The following is a 22046-nucleotide window of genomic DNA, read 5'->3' as shown; positions in this document are numbered from 1 at the left end:
AAAAAAAACAGCTGTTTCCGGCTTCCGCTACGGCTCCTCTTCCTTCCCGCACCCCAGAGCCGTGGTGCTCTGTGTCACCTGTTCGTCCCGTTACCGGAGGGCCTGCGCCCGCAGGTTTCCAGAGTCCTCCCGGTCTCCGCCAGCTCCCCAAAGTCCCGGCGGAGAGCGCCGTCTTCCTCCGATCCCCGGCGCCATGGCCGCCACCGATGTGTCCACCAACCTCCAGGAGGAGGCCACCTGCGCCATCTGCCTCGACTACTACACGGACCCGGTGATGACAGACTGTGGCCACAACTTCTGCCGCGAGTGCATCCGGCGCTGTTGGGGCCAGCCCGAGGGCCCATACGCTTGCCCCGAGTGCCGTGAGCTGTCCCCTCAGCGGAATCTGCGGCCCAACCGCGCTGTCGCCAAGATGGCCGAGATGGCTCGGCGCCTGCACCCGCCGTCACCTGTCCCGCACGGCGTGTGCGCTGCGCACCGCGAGCCATTGGCGTCCTTCTGCGCGGACGAGCTGCGCCTGCTGTGCGCGGCCTGCGAGCGCTCGGGGGAGCATTGGGCTCACCGCGTACGCCCGCTGCAGGACGCAGCCGAGGACCTCAAGGTGCGCCGTGAGGGCGGGGGCAGGGATGTGGCCTGCTACGGGTGGGTCGTGCGCAGCCTGGCTCTGGTTGGGAGAATGCGGTCTGGCCTGGGGTTTGAGGGGAGCTCAGCCTGACCCAGACCAGCACTTTCGCGCGGCTGGGGCACCACTCACCAGTGGGGAGCCGGCATGGGGACCTGGGGGAAGGAGGCATTCTCTTTAAGGCCCAGGTCCCCCGGTGACGGTGGGAGGGCCCACCATCTGGGGCCAGTATTGGGCAGGTGTGACTGAACAGTGGTCAGGATGTAGTACAGAGCAGGAGAAAGTGAGAAGAGAACCTCAGAGGCGGGTTTTCCTCAGGAAGGACGAATGAGGACTGTCATTTTGGGGGGGAGGGTGTGCTGTGGCCAGGAGCCGGGTTGGGGTTAGAAGTCCTGGTGAGAAGAGACTATGGGAGGCAGGCAGGAATCTGCCTTGGAGCCCCATGTTGGGACGATGGGGGACAGAGCCTTTGCCCGGGGAAGCAGATGCCAGGACCCATCAGGCTTTCAAGAGTGGAGTACTTGGGGCCGCCACTCCCATCTGACACACCAGGGCTCAGCTGGGCTTGGACCCCAGGATGAGAAGCCTCATTTGCCTGTTCTAGAAATGCATTTCCTTCAAATCCACACCAGCACTCCCCCCTCTGCTGGAGGCCTCAGGACAAACAGCTCACGTGGCTCACCTGGCCTGTTGCCTTTGAAGGGTTTGTTCCTGGAACCCAGGTATTGATGCATGGGCTTGCATTTTGCGTCACAGCCGGTAGCCTGTGTTTGCCCTGGTGTGCCATGTAAGAATTTAGTCAGCGTTGGAACGAATACCTGGCCAGTTGGTCACTGTCACAGAACAAGCTTGTGGGGCACCAGAATAAACCTATTCCCCAGGCCACATCAGCAAGTTGTCTTGGTGATTTTCCTCTCAGTTTGAGGTGTTAACATGCACACTGGAATGTCTGCTCATGTTCAGCAGGTTTGCACTTCTGTCACCAACACCCTGATCAGGGTGCAAAAGTGACTGTGAGAGCAGAGAGTGATCAGCAGCTCTCCAGGGGCTCTTTCTTGCTGATCTGGTAGTCTCGGGCAGCACTTAACCCCACTGTAGGGGAGGAAGAACCTTTTCCTCTACTCTGTTAGGTTCATGACTGAGCCTTGCAAATAAATCTGACAACTGACAGGTTAACAGTTGGAAAGACATAGTTTTACTAGTCTTTTAAATCTTAAGTAGCACGAGTTCGTAGAAAATTAAAAAACCAAAATCAGGGATTAGACTCAAGGGCTTATATTTCATTTTGAGAGAGGACAATAAATTGTGGAGAAGTGAGTAGACAAAGGACACGGGATGGGCTTATAGGGCCAATAACTTGTGGGAAAGGAAGTAGGAAATATATAAGGGAACCACTGGAGGATCAGCTTTATTTTAGTAAGGTCTGTTCAGGCACACTCACGATGACACCTCATCTCTGTTGAGGAATGTGTCCCCTTCCTGGTACAGGGAGGCCACCCTTCTCATGGGAAATTCATGTCCTGCCTTTAGGCAGAAAGAAGGAAGGTAGAGGGCTCTTCCTGCATCTCCTGCCCTGGTGCCCACTTTCTCTTTTTTCTTTTTCTTTCTTTTTGGATATATTTATTGATTATGCTATTACAGTTGTCCCATTCCCACCCCCTCATTCCACTCCATCCTGCCCACCCCCTCCCTCCCACATTCCCCCCTATAGTTCATGTCCATGGGTCATACTTATAAGTTCTTTGGCTTCTACATTCCCTACACTATTCTTACCCTCCCCCTGTCTATTTTCCACCTATCATTTATGCTATTCATTCTCTGTACCTTTCCCCCCCCCTCCCCCTCCCACTCCCCTATTGACAACCCTCCATGTGATCTCCATTTCTGTGGTTCTGTTCCTATTCTAGTTGTTTGCCTAGTTTGCTCTTGTTTTTGTTTTAGGTGTGGTTGTTTATAACTGTGAGTTTGCTGTCATTTTTACTGTTCATATTTTTTATCTTCTTTTTCTTAGATAAGTCCCTTTAACATTTCCTATAATAAGGGCTTGGTGATGATGAACTTCTTTAACTTGACCTTATCTGAGAAGCACTTTATCTGCCCTTCCATTCTAAATGATAGCTTTGCTGGATACAGTAATCTTGGATGTAGGCCCTTGCCTTTCATGACTTGGAATACTTCTTGCCAGTCCTTCTTGCCTATAAGCTTTCATTTGAGAAATCAGCTGACAGTCTTATGGGTACCCCTTTGTAGGTAACTGTGTCCCTTTTCTCCTGCTGCTTCTAAGATTCTCTCCTTCTGTTTCATCTTGGCTAATGTAATTATGATGTGCCTTGGTGTGTTCCTCCTTGGGTCCAGCTTCTTTGGGACTCTGAGCTTCCTGGACTTCCTGGAAGTCTATTTCCTTTGCCAGACTGGGGAAGTTCTCCTTCATTATTTGTTCAAATAAGTTTTCAATTTTTTGTTCTTCCTCTTCTCCTTCTGGCACCCCTATAATTCGGATGTTGTAACGTTTCAAGATGTCCTGGAGGTTCCTAAGCCTCTCCTCATTTTTCCGAATTCTTGTTTCTTCATTCTTTTCTGGTTGGATGTTTCTTTCTTCCTTCTGGTCCACACCATTGATCTGAGTCCCAGTTTCCTTCCCATCACTATTGGTTCCCTGTACACTTTCCTTTGTTTTTCTTGGCATAGCCTTCGTTTTTTCATCTAGTTTTCGACCAAATTCAACCAATTCTGTGAGCGTCTTGATAACCAGTGTTTTGAACTGTGCATCCGATAGGTTGGCTGTCTCTTCCTCGCTTAATTGTATTTTTTCTGGAGCTTTGAAGTGTTCTATCATTTGGGCCATTTTTTTGTTTTGTTTTGTTTTGTCTTGGCGCCTCTGTTACTTAAAGGGGTGGAGCCTTAGGTGTTCCCTGGGGTGGGGTAACGCTGGTCGCTGCTGCTGTGAGGCTGTACGTGGGGGAGGGGCTGAGAGGGAGCAATGGCTCCCGCTCCACTCTCCACTGGATTTCAGCCACTCCCTCCACTACCCACAATCAAACTGGGCCCCTCTGGTGCTGGTTCCCGAGTGGGTGGGCCTGTGCACACTCTAGGCCCCTGTGGGTCTCTCCAATGACTTCTCCTGTGAGGCTGGGAGTCTCTCCTGCTGCCGCCCCAACCCCCACGGGCGTTTTCAATCAGAGGTTTGAGGCTTTATTCCCCCCCCCCCCCCCCCCCCCCCCCCGAGCTGGAGCCCTGGGTTGTGCGGTCTGCTTCGCTCCCCGCCATTCGTCCCGGTTGATCTGTGTGCGAGTGTGGGGCCCCGGGGTGCTACCCACCGCTCTGCCTGCCCCGTTCTCCGCCACTCTGAGTCCAGCCCTCTTGGTTTATCTGTGCACGAATGTGGGGCCGCAGGGTCTGCTAGTGGTCAGACTGCCTGCCCCGTTCATCCCACACTCCGCCAGTCTCGGTCCCGCCACGGCCACGCGAGTCCTCTCCACCCCGGTGTCCGTCTCTGCCCCTCCTACTGGTCTGGATGTATGTTTCTTTTTTATCTACTGATGTCGGACTTCCTTGCCGTTCGATTTTCTGTCAGTTCTGGTTGTGCGAGGAGGCGCAGTGTGTCTACCTACGCTGCCATCTTGGTTCTCCCCCACTTTGTCTTAATGCTGGGGATGCCCCAGTGAGCCAGTGGTAAATAGGGTTGAAGTCGACAGTAGGGTATTGCCTGAGGTCAGACCCAGGGCAGCCAGATCCAAGTGTCCCTTTGTTTTTTCTGGTGAAGCTGAACCTTGGCAGTGCAGAAGCAAAGGGACTTACAGGAAAGAAGGCTGCGACGCGGTAGGAAGTCAGGCTGGAGAGGTTGCTGGGAGGTGAGGAAAGGTAGAAGAAAGGAAAAAACAGGCAAGGGGGCCAGGTTGGCCTGGGAGGCGGGAGGTCATGCTGGAGGTCATGCCATGAGCAGGCAACTCTTAGCAGATTCAGTTTGCTGTGTCCTAGACAGTTTCCCACCACTGGCCCCCATCAGTCAAGTTAGGCTCGGCTGGGGCTGGGGCTGGGGCTGGGGCTGGGGCTGGGGCTGGGTCGGGTCACCGGCTGGCCTTACCTCCCTGCAGAGCAAGCTGGAGAAGTCCCTGAACCACCTGCAGAAGCAAATGGAGGACGCGCTGCTGTTTCAGGCCCAGGCAAAGGAGATATGTGCACTGTGGCAGGCAGGTGGCTGGGTGCCTGTGTCCCAGGGCTGGAGGGGTGGGGCACTGGTGTACCCACAGCTGGGTGCCACCCGCCCTTCACAGTAATGTTTCTCATAAGGCATCACTCCTGGTCCAGACCCTCAACCACCCCATGGTGGCTTTGGGTGGAGGGCCTGGTGGTGGGTTTCCGGTGGCTCACCAGCCCCTTCTGCTCCACGCAGAAGATGGTGGAGACCCAGCGGCAGAACGTGCGCACAGAATTTGAGCGGCTGCGCTGCCTACTGGTGGAAGAAGAGCAACGGCTGCTGCAGAGGCTGGAGGAGGAGGAGCTGGAGGTGCTGCCCCCGCTGCAGGAGAGCGTTGCACGCCTTGGGCAGCAGAGCACCCAGCTGGCTGATCTTGTTGCCGAGCTGGAGGGGCGCTGCCAGCTGCCAGCACTGGGGCTGCTACAGGTGAACATGCCTGGAGTGGGAACATGGGCTGGAACAGATGGGGGTGCCAAGATAGGGTGCTGGCAGAGAAGAGGAAGCCCTGGACAGAGCAAGCCATCTGATCTTGGCCTCTTTTGGACCTCCTGTGTCCTACCTGTGAAGTACTGGGGTGAGGGCAGGACCAGTATCCCAGGTATGACTGCGGGTCCCTATGGGCATGGCTGGAGAATAGATACGAATCCCGAACCCCACTGAGAACTGCTGTTGGCACCTGTCCAGGAACTCCATGGGGGATGAAGGAAGTGAAAGTTTGGGTGACTTAATAACCCACCACCCAAGGCCCCAGCTACACCTGCGTCTAGGGTCCTAGGTGTCCCTCCAGGCCTTCCCCTAGCCACTGTCCATGGGAACAGATCATTTTCCTAAAAGGACACATATCTGAGTTGCCCAGAGTGGCCAAGTGGTCTCCACAGAGGTCAAATCTCTTTCTTTAAGGCCCAGCCCCCCCACCCTGCCCCTGGGCAGAGGGGCCCTTAGTCCATCCCTCTCCTGAGTGGTGAGGGCAGCCCCAGGCCTTGTGACAGCCAGGAGTGCCCTGTTTCCCAGCATCCAGCAACACAAACAAGGATGGGCTGTTTTCTAACTGCTTTGTTCCCAGCCCAACCAAGGCCCTTTGCACATGCTTCTCCTGGCCTGCACTATCTCCTCATGCATCCTCAGACTTCAGAAACCCACCAGTCTCCCTTGTTAGTTCTGTCTGGGGGACCTAGCAGGTCCCATGTCCCCCAGACGGAACTACTGTGTATGAAATCTCCTGCCCCCCAAAGTAAGCCCTCTTTGGGCTCAATGTCTTACTTGTTTCTGAGTCCTGGTGTCTGGCCTGGTAGCTGGTGTACAGTGAGGTTAGAAGGACTGCTTTTGGGGTTCATTTGATTGACAAAGTAGACTGGGTCCCTGCTGTTTCCCAAGCAGTGCTCTAAAAAGACAGACAAATCCTGACAATGTGGTTCAGGGGTGTGGGCGTTGTCCTGCAAAGGTCACCAGTTCCCGGTCAGGGCACATGCCTGGGTTGCAGGTTCAATCCCTGGACAGGGCATGTGCAAGAGGCAACTGATCAATGTATCTCTCACATCAGTGTTTCTCTCCTTCTCTGTCCTTCCCTTCCCCTCTCCCTAAAGATAAATAAATAAAATCTTAAAGAAAAGAAAAGAAAAAGACAAGCTGTTTGCTGCCAGGAGCTGCCATTCCAAATAACAGTGTCTCTTGTCAGCTCAGACTGTGTAACAAAAGCCACAGGTGGGAAGCTTAAGTAACAGACATTTATTTTTCCCATTCCTGGAGTCTGGAATATGAGATCCAGGTGTGGGCAGGGCTGGTCTCCTGAGGCCTTTCTCCTTGGTATGTAGGCCGCCATCTTCCCTGTGTCTGCATATGGTTATCCCTCTGTATGTGTCTGTGTCGTCATAGACCACCCTAATTAGGTTGAAATGATGTCGCCCTAGTGGCATCATTTCAACCTAATAGCCTCTTTAAGAAGCCCAGTCTCCAAATATAACCCAGTTCAAGATCCTGGGCATTGGGGCTCCAACAGGTAGATGTGGGGGCTACAGTCAGCTGGTGACACTGAGTAAAATGCACTCATGCAGTGATTTGGGAGAGGAGCACATAGGCAAAGGGGCTGCATCTGGAAGTCGGGCCATTAGTGGAGGCTGGGTGGGTGAGGAGCAGGTGAGGCTGCCAGGAGACAGGAAACACTAGGCACATGCAGGCCAGGCTCCCAGCTGGGGTAGAGCTGGTCCCCCTCCCTTGGAGACCTAGACCCCACCCTTCCTGTCCCCAGCACCTGAGGGTACTCCAGGCTCTGGGTGGGTGTGCTGGCAGCCAGACACCCCTTGTGGAGGGAATGGGGCTGGGTCTGCAGGGCTGGCTGTATCCCAGATTCTCAGTGTCTCCATGACTGAACAACACTTGGCACAGACCAGGGACAGTTAGACCATATGGAGGGGGACGGGACACTGGAGTATAGAGGTAGGGCCAGGACCATGTGACAAGCACTGACACCACATATCTCTCCCACAGGACATCATGGACACCCTGCGCAGGTAGGAGCCCGGCCTTTCCCTAGGGAAGGCGGTCGGGGGGGGGAGGGCCTGCCCTGGGGGTGACGCCTGGTTGCCCCTCCAGGGTCCAGGATGTGAAGCTGCAGCCTCCTGAGGTGGTGCCCATGGAGATGAGGACGGTGTGCAGGGTCCCAGGGCTGGTGGAGGCCCTGCGGAGGTTCCAAGGTAGGTGCTATGGTGTGTGGCAGGGGTACGTGGCCAGCCAGCCAGACAGCTCTGGTCCAGAGGGAGTGGCTGCCCTGGAGGAAAAGCGGGAGTCAGTCCCTCAGGTGTCAGGGCACCTGTGTGGGCCCTGGGCCTGGGAGCCCAGTATGAAATCTGGGCTGGGACACTGGGGATTGGAAGAGTGGGCATAGAAAGCCCTCAGGTTCCTCCTGAATCTCAGGAGAATGAGTTGCAAGGCAGTGTGGGGCCACTTTCCAGAACATCCTGAGTTGCAGCTGCAAGTGGTGAGGTGAGCTTTCTGAGGAAGACACAGGAAGGGGAGCAGTCATTTTACACCCAGTCACTCTAGCCAGCTACAAGGATGTTTGAGGGCAGGCCTCATGCAGCTTGGTGGAAGGGGTCCAAAAGGTGACCACTGCTGTGTCTGCAGGGGACATAACACTGGATCCTGACACTGCCAACCCTGAGCTGGTCCTGTCGGAGGACATGCAGAGTGTGCGGCGGGGGGACCTGCGGCAGCCCCTGCCTGACAGCCCTGAACGCTTTGACCCTGGGCCCTGCGTGCTGGGCCGGGAGCCCCTGAGCTCTGGCCGCCACTACTGGGAGGTAGAGGTGGGTGAGCGGGCCAGCTGGGCTCTGGGTGTCTGTAGAGAGAATGCCAACCGCAAGGAGAAGGGTGAGCTCTTTGCCGGCAATGGGTTCTGGATCCTGGTGTTCCTGGGGAGCTCCTACAACTCTTCTGAGCGGGCCTTTGCCCCCCTGCGAGACCCACCCCGGCGTGTGGGCATCTTCTTGGACTATGAGGCTGGACACCTGGCCTTCTACAGCGCCACTGATGGGTCACTCCTGTATGCCTTCCCCCAGACACCTTTCTCAGGGACATTGCGGGCCCTCTTCTCACCGCTGTCCACCAGCCCTACCCCCATGACCATCTGCCGACCCAAGGTGGGGCATGGGGACAGGATGGCTCCCCAGTGAACAGGCCTCTAAGGACCTTGTCTTGCCTTTGGCTCTTCAAGGGTGTCCTGAGCCATGCACGAGTTCCCAGTGCTGTCTTGCGTGCATAGTAAAACCCCTTTCTAGTTCCCTGGAAGCCATGTGCAAGCGTGTGCAGGGCTTGTGACATCTTCCAGGGAACCCTCCAGTGTTGAGACCCCCGTCAGTGGTGCTGAGCCTGAGCAAGGGTCCTGAGAGCTCTGCACAAGTCCCGCTGGTCAGAGGTGAGGCACCAGGGCCTGTGGAACTTTGAGACTTCAGCCTGAGCCTTTAACATCCCCAGGGCTGCACCTGCAGAGAGCTGCTGTACTGTGAGGCTGCAGGCTGGTAGGCGAACCCAACAGTCTCAGGGTCTGGTCCTAGAAAATAGTGCTGAGTGTGGCTACCTCATTAGTCAGGATGCAGTAGTCCTCAGAAGAGGAGGGGGCATGGAAAGAGCCAGGAAAAGGGCACTTGGAGCAAAAGGTGCTGCACAAAGGGGGCTGAAGAACTTGGGTGCAGGCCTTCAAGTCCGCCAGCATGGACCACGCCAGGCTTCTGCAGTGTGCTCCTTCCTGCCTCAGAGCTGAGCACTAGCTCTGGAAAGATGCTCTGGCCCTGCCTGGAGAAGAGGTGAGGCTACACGCACCTCTCCCTCACAGAATCTGAGACTTGTTTTGGCTTGTTTCGGTGCTTCTTCACAAGAAGACATGGTGCAGCATCTCTGCACCCCAAGATGATTTTACCTGTTGTAAGGACCACTCTTACAGTAAATAAACTAACATTTTGTCTGTGATCCCACTGTCTTGAGAGGGGGTGGGAGAGTCTATGGCCAAGGCCAGTGCTCACAGCACAGTTGGGGACACAGTGGCTGCCTGGTCATTTCATGTAGCTACCACAGAATTCTTTTTCAAATAACCTGATCGACAATTCTAGGTTCCATGGTGTGCAATAGCTAATTACTTGGTTATTTACTGTTTCTCCCATTGGACTTGGTTATTTTATGTATGTGCCACTTTGAGTATCTTCATAATTCATTCAAATTACATACATGGGAGGTTTTACTCTGTGGAGCCAACAGTCTGCCACTTTTCTGTCTGGGGAAGTTTCCCCATCCCTCCCCAGTTCATTGCCCACATCTTTCATTCCCATGGGGCTCGGATAGTGTTGAGGTACTGGTTGGATACTGAGGATACTGGTTGGTTCCTGCCTGGAGCAATATTTGGACTTCCCAAATGGCTACTGGAACCCAGGAGGTGGGACATCCATGGGGTGAGAGCTCATATGACCACCCGAGAACAGCAGGCCAGGTACCTAGGCCGTGGCCCTGGAGAAAAGCTGGACAACCGTGTGAGGGGAGGCAAATACTCTACCCATGTGATCCTTGTTTGTGGACCCATAACAAAAGATCAATGAGAAAAGCAAGTTTATTAACACATGCACCTCATGCACATGGAAGAAACCCAGGGAAACTGAGTAACTTCAGCAGCCCCTTAGAACTCTGGCTTTTACACCCTCTGTCACAGGAGGGTAGGAAGGCTGGTTAGGGGGTTCTGTAGATTTCTCAGAGCCAATTTCATGCTACCTCAGTGCTTCCTGGGGAGAGGGGCACCACATTTTAGGGAGGTAGGGCTTGCAGCTTCTCTACTATATGTTTCTTGTCATCTGCTTCCAGCCCAAATGTTCCTGTTGCCAAACTGGGATGTTTGGGGTGGAATGCTCAGCCATCCATCACCAGGTGACAGAAGAAATGAGCATATTTGATGCCCATTCACACATGCTGAATGCACTTTGCACGTGTTCTACCTGCTGAACCAGTGGGCCACAGTGGTCCTTCACTTTTGGGGGCACCACAGTGAACAGAAAAGATCCTGCCCACAGAGCTGATAACCTAACCTCTCACAGTGACTAGGAAGACGTGTCCCAACAAGCAGTGAGTCTACAATACTAGTAATGGGCATCTCTTCAATATTGGGGAGCTTGTCCTACTTTAGCAGTCTTCACTAGCAGCTGATGTTTCCTGCACCAATAGTGTGTGTCCCTTATAGCAGTGGTTCTCAAACTTTGTTACCAGGGACCATTTTCATGAAGACTATTTGTGTGTGTGGGGGGGGGGGGGTGTGGTTTGGGGATGATTCAAGTGCATTATGTTCAAGCTGACCTGTGCAGTTTGGTTCTTAATACACCCAGACGTACTGGTCCGAGGCCCTGCGGGTGGGGACACCTGCCCTGCACTACCAGTGGGTGTCTCCAGCACTGGCAGAGGGTGAGTCCCACAATAATCATTTGACAGGTCTCACGGGCTGTCATGAGAGTCTCGAGGAAAATAAAGTTGGATGGAGGTAGGGAGCCAGATGTCAGATGTGGTCAGGTACCAAGGCTTCCATCCCATAATTGCTCTACACAAGCATAAGGCATTCTCTGCCCAGAAGTTCTGCACCCAGCTGATGTGCCGGTGTGGCCGCAGGGGGGGAGCCTGAGGAAAGCAGTTTAAAATGTGAGCATTCTGGCCCTGGCTGAGTGGCTCAGTTGGTTGGAGAATCCCATACACCAAAGGGTTGCAGGTTTGTTCCCCATTTAGGGCACAGGCAAGAGACAACTGATGTTTCTCTCACGTTAATGATTCTTGCCCCTCAAATCAATAAACATATCCTCAGGTGACAATTTTTAAGTGAGCATTCTGGGCGTGACCAGTGCTGTGAAGGGAACACCAGAATGTATGTGGGGCAGGACCCCCAAGGTGTATGTGACTGCTCCAATCCCAGTGTGTGGTATGTGAGGTAAAAGGACAATCTAAGACATAAAGACGGGTGCTGGGCATGAGTGGGTGTCTGTGCCTGATGTCCCCTTTTCTAACCCCTCTTCTGCCCCTTCTTGGGCATTCCACAGGATCGTGTTAAGACAGAGGGTCTTTCTTCATGTTTGTTCCCATTCCACGCGTCTTACTCAGCTAATCTAACAGCAAGTCTGCACAGTAGCACCCATTCCACAGTGAGTTAGCAGGAGAGAGGCAGGACTGCCAGAACAGAGCTGGATTTTAAATAACTTTACTGTCTGCTTCTCATGCCCCCCCCCCGCCCCCTTCACTTGTAAAGGGACAATTCAGTGAGTTCCGTAAACTCCCAGTTGAAGAGCGCGCAACATCACTCAGGGTGCGGGTGGAATCAGGCCAGACCTGACCCAGAGCACCCCGACTGGAGCCTGTGGCCAGACTTTAAGGAGATGATGCCCTGTGTCTGAGGTCCCAAGGACTATGCCCCAACCGGCCTTTCTGGAGGCGCCTGGAGCCATGAGGTCTTCATGGTGGACCCCCTCTGTCCACCTGCACTGTGTGCGACGTCCAGAGCCCCAACACCCATGACCTCTGCGCTCCCTCCACCCACTCTTCCGTGCACCCCACACGCCTTCCGTCAGGTACCTAGGCACACCCTGCGAACCCTGTACACCTTTGGTGCTCCCTACCCCTGTACCCCAAGCCCCATGTCCCTTTGAGGCCAGGCGTCTACATTCACCCTCCACCCCATCCGAGCCGCAGCACCCACCTGCTCCCTCTGTTCTGATGTCGAGTCGCCTGTGCGTCCGCCTGACCCCCACCCACATCCTGCCAGGGACCCTTGTTCTGCCCAGACCCTCCTCTCCCAATCACTCATTTTTTTGGTAACAATTTTATTGTGATACAATTTTCACACCACAGAATGCAGCTGTTTCAAGTGATTTTTAGTAATTCAGCGATTTTTATTAATTCCTCCATGACTGCAATTCAAGTTTAGAACATTTCCATCCCCTCGAAAAGATCTTGTTTCAGGTTTTGTACAGGAGTTTTATATTCATACATGCGTGCGGGGGGCACCAGTCTGCGTCTTTTCCGGGGGGGGGTCTTTGCTCTTTGCTCCCTCCACCACTGTTTTTTGAACATGTTTGTGAAGAATTGCTGTTGTTTCCACCTTCAGTGTTTCTTGGGAGTTCTCCAGTGAGCACATCTTTTCTATGCTTTTCCTGATGGGAAGTTTTAAATTACTATTTCAATTTCTTTAATTGCTATGGACCTGTTCAGATATTCCATTTCTTAAGTAATTTTTCTCTTTCTAGGAGTTTTCCCAATTAACCTATGTGGTCTAATTTTCTGGCATAATGGTTTTCAAAGTATTTTATGGTACATAATGGTACTGATGTCTCATTTCTGATCTTGGTAATTTGTGTCTTTTTTTGTCTTGGTCAGTAAAACTAACATTTTGTGAGAGTTATTTTCACCTTTTCAAAGAACAATTTTTAAATTTTATTTGGCATCTCTATTTTTTCCTTATTTTCATTTCAGTGATTTCCACGTTCATCTTTATTATCCTCCCTTTTTTGCTTGTTTGGGGGTTCAGGTTGCTTTTTCTTTTCTATTTTTCTTAAAGTTGAAGTTTAAGTTATTGATTTCAGGTCTCCTGTTCTAACACAGGCATTTGCAGCTATCAGTTTTCCTTTATATTGTACACTGCTCCAGCTGTATCCCATTATTTTTTATGTTGTTTTCATTTTTTCTAGCTTAAAACAGTTCCTAATTGTCTTTGTGTTTCTTTTTTTGATACATAGGTTTAGAAATATGTTGCTTAATTTCCAAATATTTGAGGCTTTCCCAAATTTCCTTCTATTGTTGACTTCTGATTAAACTCCATCATTGTGAAAACACATACTTCACTGTTTTATAGGCTGGAACACTGCCCTTCCTAGAGAGTGGTCCATGTGCACCAGACAAGAATGTGTGTTCTATTGCTCTGCAGTGGAGTGTTCTATTGTATCAACAATTGTGCCCATGGGATTTTAACTTACAGAGGTGACTGAGTGACAACACAATTGAAAGATTAACATTACTTATATTTCTCAAGAAAACAAGGCATTCCTCTGGATTTGCATTACTGCCTTGTGTCAATTCCTTTTTCCAAAATAGGTCCATTCCTCCCTCTCTTCTCTGTGCTATTGCTGTGTGTGTCTGTGTATATATCTTTATATATATACATATATATATATACACACACACATACACACATATATAATGTCTTTATATATTATAATCCCAACAATACAGTTTTATAATTATTGTTTTATGTGATTAGCTTTTATATCAGTCAAGAAAATTTTGTTGATACTGTCTTCTATATCTACATATGTACTTATGTTTACCATGCCTTTTATTTCTCCATGTAGATTTGAGTTTTCATCTGGTTTTAATTTCCTTTAGTCCTTTAATATTTCTTGTAAGAAAATCTTGGTGGCAGCAAATTCTCTCCGTTTTTATACGTCTGGGAATATCATTATTTTATCTTCATTGTTGAAGGATAGTTTTGCTAGTTATGGAATTCTTACCCAGTTTTTGTTTCTTTTAGCTCTTTAAATATGTTATCTCAGTATCTTCTGCCCTCCACTATTTTTAAGAGAAATCAGCTGTTAACCTATGTGATAAGTTGTTTTCTCTTGCTGCTTTGAAGATTTTTCCTTTGTTTTTGGCTTCCATTAAATTGACTATAATGTGTCTGGATATGGGTCTCTTTGTGTTCACCTTTTGGAGTTTATTGAGGATATTGGATGTGTACGTTAATGTCTTTCATCATGTTTTTAACCTCCTCTCACTTTCTAGAACTCCCATGTACAGGTATGTTAGTATGTATGTTGGTGTCTCACCATTCTCTGAGGTTCTGTTCAGTGTTCTTTTTTTTTTTCTTCAGATTGGATCATCTGTATTGATACATCTTAAAGTTCACTAATTCTATCTTTTACAAGTCTGCTGTTGAGCCCTCTTTTTGAATTTATTCACTTCAATTTTTGTACTTTTCAACTCTAGAGTTTCCATTTATTTATTGTGTATAATTTCTGTCTTCTTATTAATGTTCTCTATTTAATGGACCATTGTCATTATACTGTCTTTAACTTTTTTTATTTTTGTATTGAGGAGCCCACTACTTTTTTTAAACAGGGGTAAACGCATATAACATAAAATGTACCATCTTAACCTTTTTAAGTGTACAGCACAGTTGTGTTACCTATATCCATGCTGTTTTTCAACAACACCTGGAACTTTTTTATCTACTCAAACTGAGATTCTACACATACTGTACACCAACAACTCCTTTTCCCCTCTCCCACCACTGGCCACCACCATTCTACTTACTCTTTCTAAGAATTTGACTATTTTAGATACCTTGTAGAAGTGGATTCATTAATATTTGTTTTCTTGTGACTGGATTATATCATTTAGCATAATGCCTTCAAGGTTTATCCATGTTATATCATATAACAAGATTTCATTCTTCTTAAGCTGAATGATATTTCATTCTGTGTGTATACACTATATATGTATATATATGTACATATGTACTACCTTTATCCATTTACATGTCAATTGGCATGTGGTTTTTCCACCTCTGGGCTATTGTGAATAACTCTACAATGAACATGGGTGTACAGATATCTTTTCAAGGTCTTTTTTCAAATATTTTGAAAATACACCCTGAAGTGGGGTTTCTGGATCATATGATAATTCTATTTTTATTTTTTTTAGGAGTTTTCCTACTGTTACATTGGAACGATAACATTTTACATTCCCACCACCATGCACAATACTTCCTCTCCACATTCTTGCTAACACTTGTTATTTTGTTTTTTGTTTTTTATAGTGGCCATCCTAATGGGTGTGAGGTGATATCTCATTGTGGTTTTAATTTGCATTTCCCCAATGATTAGTAATATTCAGCATCTTTATTTATATACATGCTTATTGCCGTTTGGATAGCTTCCTTGGAGAAATGTCTATTGAAGTCCTTTGTTCATTTTTTAATCTGGTTATTTTATTGTTGAGTTGTAGGAATTTGTTGTGTATTCTGAATATCAATGCCTTATTAGATATGTGGCTTGCAAATATCTTATCCCATTCTATTGGTTGCATTTTAATTCTTATGATTATTTCCATTAATGCGCAGAGATTTTACATTTTGACATAGTCTCATTTTTCTATTTGTTATATGTAACTGTTCAAGAAAACATGGGGGGAAAGCTTCATGACATTGAATTTGGCAATGGTTTCTTAGATATGATGCTAAAAGCACAGGCAAAAATACAAGGTCTGTCCAGAAGGTATCCAGCCATGTAATACGAAAAATAGAGACATTTATTGAAGAAGATAGAAGAAACATCGTACATAGGACAGTGACACCTCAGTCCTATTTAAAGTAGGCACCTTCAGACCTCACATAGTCCTCTCAATTGCCATTAGCTGCTCCATCATATTTTCCTGAATCTCATCACTGGCCTGAAATCTCTTCCCTTTCAAATGTGAAAGGGAAGTTTGGGGAAAAACCAGAAGTCACAGGGCACAAAATCTGGGCTGTAGGGGTGCTGAGCCACCTGGGTGATTTGATGTTTCACCAAAAAACTTTGCATGAGACGTGATGCGTAAGTGGGCATGTGGTCGTGATGAAGCTGCCCATCACCAGTTGCTCATAGCTGTGGCCTTCTGAATCATCCGAATAGCTTTTACAAGGAATGTTCAAGCTTAATGCAAAATTTGATACAGATTCATTGCTCTATTCACTCAGTCATTTTGAATGTGATGACCACACAGTACACATGTCACTCAACAGGCTCTACTGCCCCCACTGACTAGTACAGTGAAGTTGTCATTGTTCACGCATGGGCATTCCTGTCCACTCTCCTTGGCTGCCTCTTTACATCAATGTCATGTAAACCATTCTTGTTTAATTAACAATGGCTGGACTTTTTCCAGACAGACCTCATATGGTTTAAGCCTTTGATACATTTTGAGATAATTTCTGTGTATGTTGTAAGGTAAGTGTCCAGTTTTCCTAACACCATTTTTGAAGAAACCATACTTTCTGCATTGTGTAGCCTTGGCACCCTTGTCAAATATCATTTGATAATATATGCAAGACCTTATTTCTGGGCTCTATTCTGTTACTTTGGTCTATGTCTCTCTTTATTCCAGTACCTTACTGTACTTTTGTAATATGTTTTTCTGACTGTAGTTTTGTATTATGTCTTGAAATCAGGAAGTGTGAGGCCTCCAGCTTTTTTTTTTTTTTCTCAAGATAATTTTTTTGGTTATTCGGGGTATTTGGAAGTTTTATATAAATTTTAGAATATTTTTTATTTCTGCAAAAACGCCATTGGGATTTTAATAACATTTGCATTGAATCTGTAGATCACTTTGGGTAGTACAGACTTTTTTATGTTTAGATTAGCATTTTTATTTTACTATTTTTCTTTTTTTTAATTGTTGTTCAAGTACAGTTGTCTCCATATCCCCCCCTCATCAGTCCCCCCAACCCCAGCCATCCCCACCTCCCATCCTCAATCCTTCCCCACTTTAGATTTGTCTATGTGTCCTTTATACATGTTCCTTAACAACCCTTCCCCTTCTTCCCCCCATTATCCCCTCCCACCTCCCCTCTGGTTACTGTCAGTTTGTTCTTAATTTCAATGTCTCTGGTTATATTTTGCTTGCTTGTTTGTTTTGTTGATTAGGTTCCATGTATAGCTGAGATCATATGGTATTTTTCTTTCACTGCCTGGCTGATTTCACTTAGCATAATGTTCTCCAGATACATCCAAGCTGTCGCAAAGGGTGGGAGCTCCTTCTTTCTTTCTGCTGCATAGTGTTCCATTGTGTAAATGTACATAGTTTTTTGATCCATTCATTTACTGATGGGCACTTAGTATGGACATTTTAACAATATTAAGTCTAATTCATGAACATGGTGTCCTTCCATTTATCTGCATCTTCTTTATTTACTTTCAGCCATGTTATACAGTGTTTTTTTTTGTTGTTGTTGTTTCATTGAAATATAATTGACATACAGTACTGTATAAGTTTAAGGTGAACAGCAAAATGACTTGACATAATATATTATGAAATGATTACCACAAAATAAGTTTAGTTAATATCCATCACTTCATATAGTTACAAAGATGTTTTTCCTAGTGATGAGAACTTTTTGGGCTTACTCTCTTAGCAACTTTCAAATATACTATACAGCACTTTTAACTATAGTGATCATGTTGTACATTATATCCCCAGAATTTATTTATCTTATAACTGGAAATTTATACCTTTTGATCACCTTTACATAATTCTCTCACACTGATGTCCCACTTCTGATAACCACAAATTTAATCTCTTTTTTGATGAATTTGGTGTTTTTAGATTTCATATATATGTGAAATCATGTGCTTTTGTCTTTCTATTTCTGACTTATTTCACTTAGCATAATGCCCTCAAGGTTCATCCATGTTGTTGCAAATGGCAAGGTTTCCTTCTTTTTTATGGCTGAATAATACTTCATTATAATATATAGTCACCATATCTTTTTTATCCTTTTATCCATCAGTGGATATTGAAGTTGTTTCCATGTCTTCGTTACTGTAAATAATGCTGCAGCAAACATGGGGATGCAAATATCTCTTTGACATAGTGATTTTATTACCTTCAGATAAATACCCAGAAGTTGAATTGTTGAGTCATAAAGTGATTCCATTTTTAATTTTTTGAAAAGCTTCCATACTGTTTTCCATAGTGGCTGTGCCAATTTACAATCCCACTGGCAGTACATAAGGATTCCCTTGGCCCCATATTCTCATCAGCATTTATCTGTTGTCTTTTTGATGATGGCCTCTCTAATAGGTGTGGGGTGATGTCTCATTGTAGTTTTTACTTGAATTATTGCTGGTGATTAGTGATGTTGAGGATGTTTTCATATATCTGTTGGCCATTTGAATATTGTCTTTGGAAAAATGTCTACTCGGCCCTTCTCCATTTTTAAGTATTATTGTTGTTGCTGTTGAGTTGAGTTCTTTATATATTATAGATGTTAACTCTTTATAGATGTATGATTTGCAAATATTGTCTAACATTTCATCAGTAGAAAATTTTCACCTTATCAATCATTTCTTTTGCTGTACAGAAGCTTTTTAGTTTAATATAGCCTCAGTTTTTAAAAAACATTTGTTCCTTGTGTTTTAGGTGTGACATCCAAAAAATCATCACCGAGACAGATGTCCAGGAGTGTTTTCCCCATGTTTTCTTCTAGTTTTATGGTTTCAAGTCTTGCACTTAAATCTTTACTCCATTTTGGGTTAACTTTTGTGAGTGATGTAATATAGTGGTCTTGTTTCATCTATTGAAGAGACTTTTTTTTTCTCCACTGAGTATTCTTGGCTAATGTATAGTAGTTTTCAGAGTACAGATCTTTCACCTCTTTGGTTAAATTTAGTCCTATTTTATTGTTTTAATGCTATTGTAAAAAAATCATTTTTTCCTTCTTTTTCAGAAACCTTGTCCTTGCCTCCTTTGTCATAGCTTCATTGACCATATAAGCAAGAATTTATTTCTGGGCTTTCTATCCTATTTCATTGATCTACATATCTGTTTTTATGCCAGTATCATAATGTTTTGATTATTGTAGCCCTGTGTAGCAATATTTTAACTATACATTAGAATCTGGGAGCATGATACCTTCCACTTTGTTCTTTCTCAAAAATTTTTTGGCTATTCAGGGTCTTTTGTGGTTCCATATAAATTTTAGGACTAGTTGTTGTAGTTCTGAGAAGATTTCCATTAGTATTTAATAGAGACTGCACTGAATCTCTAGACTGCTTTAGATAATGAAGATATTTAAAAATATATTAATCCTTCCACTCCATGAGCAAGGTGTATCCTTCCATTTATTTGCATCCTCTTCAATTTCCTTTTCAATGGTTTACAGTTTTTACAATATGTCTTTTACCTTTTTGGTTAAATTTATTCCTAGGTATTTTCCTTCAAAAAAAAAAGATTTTATTTACTTTTAGAGCGAGTAAGGGAGGGAGAAAGAGAGAGAGAGAAAAACATTGATGTGAGAGAGAAACATCAATCAATGGCCTCTCAATCAGTTACCTCTCTTATGTACCCTGACCGGCGACCAAACCCAGGTATGTGCCCTGACCAGGAATTGAACTGGTGACTTTTTGCCTTGCGGAATGATGCCCAACCAACTGAACCACATGGGTCAAGGCTATTTGATGCTTTTTGATGCAATTGTAAATGGAATTGTTTTCTTAATTTCTGCTCATCATTTGTTATTGAAGTAGAGAAGCATAACTGATTTCTGCATATTAATTTTGTATCTTGCAACTTTACTAAATCCATTTATTTCAAAAACATTTTGATGGAGTCTTTAAGGTCTTATGTATATAATGTCATGTCATCTGCTAACAGTGAAGTTTGCTTCTTCCTTTCCAATTTGGATGCCTTTTATTTCTTTATTCTTGTCTGCCTGCTGTGATTAGGACTTCCATTGCTATGTGAATGGAAGTGGTCATAGTGGGCATTCCTGTCTTTACCCTGATCACAGAGGAGTGACTTCAGCTTTTCATCATTGACTATAATATTAGCCATGAGTTTGTCACATATGGCCTTTATTATGTAGAGGTATGTTCCTTTGTTGAGGTTTTTTTTTTTATCATAAAAGGATGTTCAATTTTGTCAAATTATCGTATGATTTTTTTCCTTCATTTTGTTAACATGCTGTATCACATTAATTGATTTATGGATATTGAAGTATACTTGCATCCCTTGGATAAATCCTACTTGGCCACAATGTAGAATCATTTTAATATATTATTGAATATGGTTTGATAATATTTTGTTGAGAATTTTTGCATCTATGTTTATCAAGGATATTGGCCTATACCATATTTTTCGGACTGTAAGAGCACCGGACCATAAGACACACCTAGGTTTTAGAGGAGGAAAATAGGAAAAAAAAATTTGAAGCAAAAAATGTTGTCCTGCTCCTGCCTCCTGTGACCCCGCTGTACCGCCACCCCCCTGCCCGACTCCAGTGAGGCAGGTAAGCTATACTCAGACTATAAGACACACCCCCATTTTCCTTGCAAATTTGGAGGGGAAAAAGTATGTCTTACAGTCTGAAAAATACGGTATTTACTTTTTTGTAATGTCATTGACTGGCTTTGGTATTGGGGTAACACTGATTTTGTAGAATAAAGTTAGAAGCATCTGTCTCTAAAATAATAATATTTAAAAAGCAGAGAATGTAGTAAAAAGTTGATGCCAATAATCTGTGATTATACACCCCCCCCACACACTCAGAGAATAACTAATAAAACTATATAATTATACAATTAAAAACACTATAAATAAATGAAAATGAAATCTGATAAAAATACTCTAGTAACCCCCCCACACAAAGAGAACAAAAAAGAGGAAAGAAACAGAATACAAAATAACAAACCTAAAATATTAAAATTGCTTTAAATGTAAATGGTCTAAACATACCAAGTAAAAGGCAATGCAGACATTAATTCTAAAAATCAGGAGTACTTACATTCACATAAGTTAAATTAGACTTCATAGTAAAAAAATAACTACTAGAGACCAAGGGGAGCATCATGTAGTGATAAAATAATCATTCCACCAGGAAGATATAATGCTCCTAAAAGTGTATGAATCCAGCAACAGAGGTTCAAAGCAGATGAATCAAAAACGGAGTGAGCTCAATGAAGAAATACACAAATCCACAATTATAGTTGATCTTAACACCCTTGTCTCAGCAACTAGAACTATTTGACAAAAAATCAGCAAGGATGTAGAAGAACTGAACAATGCAATGTATCGACAACTTAAAATGACGTTGATAGAACTCTCCATCCAGCACCGTTAGTATGTAGAACATTCACCAAGACAGACTATATCTAGGAACACAATCAAAGCCCAACAAATTTTTTAAAAATTGAAATTACATATTAATTCTTTGTCCATAATAGTATCAAGCTAGGAATCAATAACAGAAAGGGACAAGAAAAATCTATAAACAACTGGAAATTAAACAACACACTTCAAAATAATGCACATGTCAAAGAAAGTCTCAAAGGAAATTTAAAACATACATAAAACCAAATGAAAATAAAAATACAATATATTAAACATACAGGATGCAGCTAATGCAGTACTGAGAGTGCATTTTGTAGCACTGAATACTCACATTACACAAGAGAAAAGGTCTCAAATCAGAAACCTAAGTAAGAATCAAGACAATGCTTTGTTAAAGAACCCCTTTCCATGCCCCGGTGAATAGGGACTGATGAATGGGAAGAGTTGAATAGCACTAGTAAGTTTGTTTTGGGTTTTTTGAATATGTTCCATGTAGGAGGTAAAAACCAATTCTGGAAGTGTGTGTGAACTTCTATAAATAACTTTAAATTTAGCATAATAATGGCCTTGGATTGTCTGACGTTAATACCCATTAAATAACATCAAGTAACATCTGTATAAAGCTCTACGTGGAACAGAGCGAATGGGAGTAAACACAATAAAAAGACAAGCATGCATGTTAATGTTTATGTGAGGGAAATTGGAATAAAAGCCTAAACAGGAACAACTTCACAGAGTTGATGCTGAATATTTAAATAGTGATGATAAAAGTTTAGAACATATGTTTTAGGGATGACTAAATCTAAAACCTAGAGTAAACATCAATGCTCATAGCAAGCATAGTTTGCGGCTATTCAG

The 22046-nt window shown here is 45.2% G+C and overlaps 1 protein-coding gene across 2 annotated transcripts; it reads left to right on the top strand.

The window, feature by feature from the left end:
• Positions 1-10: 10 nt before the first annotated feature.
• On the top strand, positions 11-9281 carry TRIM11 (tripartite motif containing 11). Of its 2 annotated transcripts, none has more exons than XM_045195842.2 (6): positions 11-601; positions 4717-4812; positions 5019-5246; positions 7305-7327; positions 7410-7510; positions 7941-9281. In XM_045195842.2, exons 1-6 carry the CDS (start codon positions 194-196, stop codon positions 8486-8488), a joined length of 1404 nt encoding a protein of 467 aa, XP_045051777.2. In that variant the 5' UTR covers positions 11-193; the 3' UTR covers positions 8489-9281. The 2 variants fall into 2 exon arrangements, with proteins under 2 accessions (XP_045051777.2, XP_024416685.2); XM_024560917.3 differs by having other exon boundaries at positions 5016-5246.
• The last annotated feature ends 12765 nt before the right edge of the window (positions 9282-22046 follow it).

This window comes from Desmodus rotundus, chromosome 9 (genome assembly GCF_022682495.2).
Source record: "Desmodus rotundus isolate HL8 chromosome 9, HLdesRot8A.1, whole genome shotgun sequence".
Taxonomy (NCBI): Eukaryota; Metazoa; Chordata; class Mammalia; order Chiroptera; family Phyllostomidae; genus Desmodus; species Desmodus rotundus.
The sequence above is the reverse complement of the archived record's forward strand: the minus strand, read 5'-3'. Positions and strand labels throughout refer to the sequence as shown.

What these genes read in the sequence shown, in the direction of transcription:
- TRIM11 (XM_024560917.3), top strand. Translation starts at nt 194, where the DNA reads ATGGCCGCCACCGATGTGTCCACCAACCTCCAGGAGGAGGCCACCTGC. An exon ending in ACGCAGCCGAGGACCTCAAG is followed by an intron (nt 602 to 4,716) that starts GTGCGCCGTGAG and finishes ACCTCCCTGCAG; the next exon opens with AGCAAGCTGGAGAAGTCCCT. An exon ending in CAGCACTGGGGCTGCTACAG is followed by an intron (nt 5,247 to 7,304) that starts GTGAACATGCCT and finishes TCTCTCCCACAG; the next exon opens with GACATCATGGACACCCTGCG.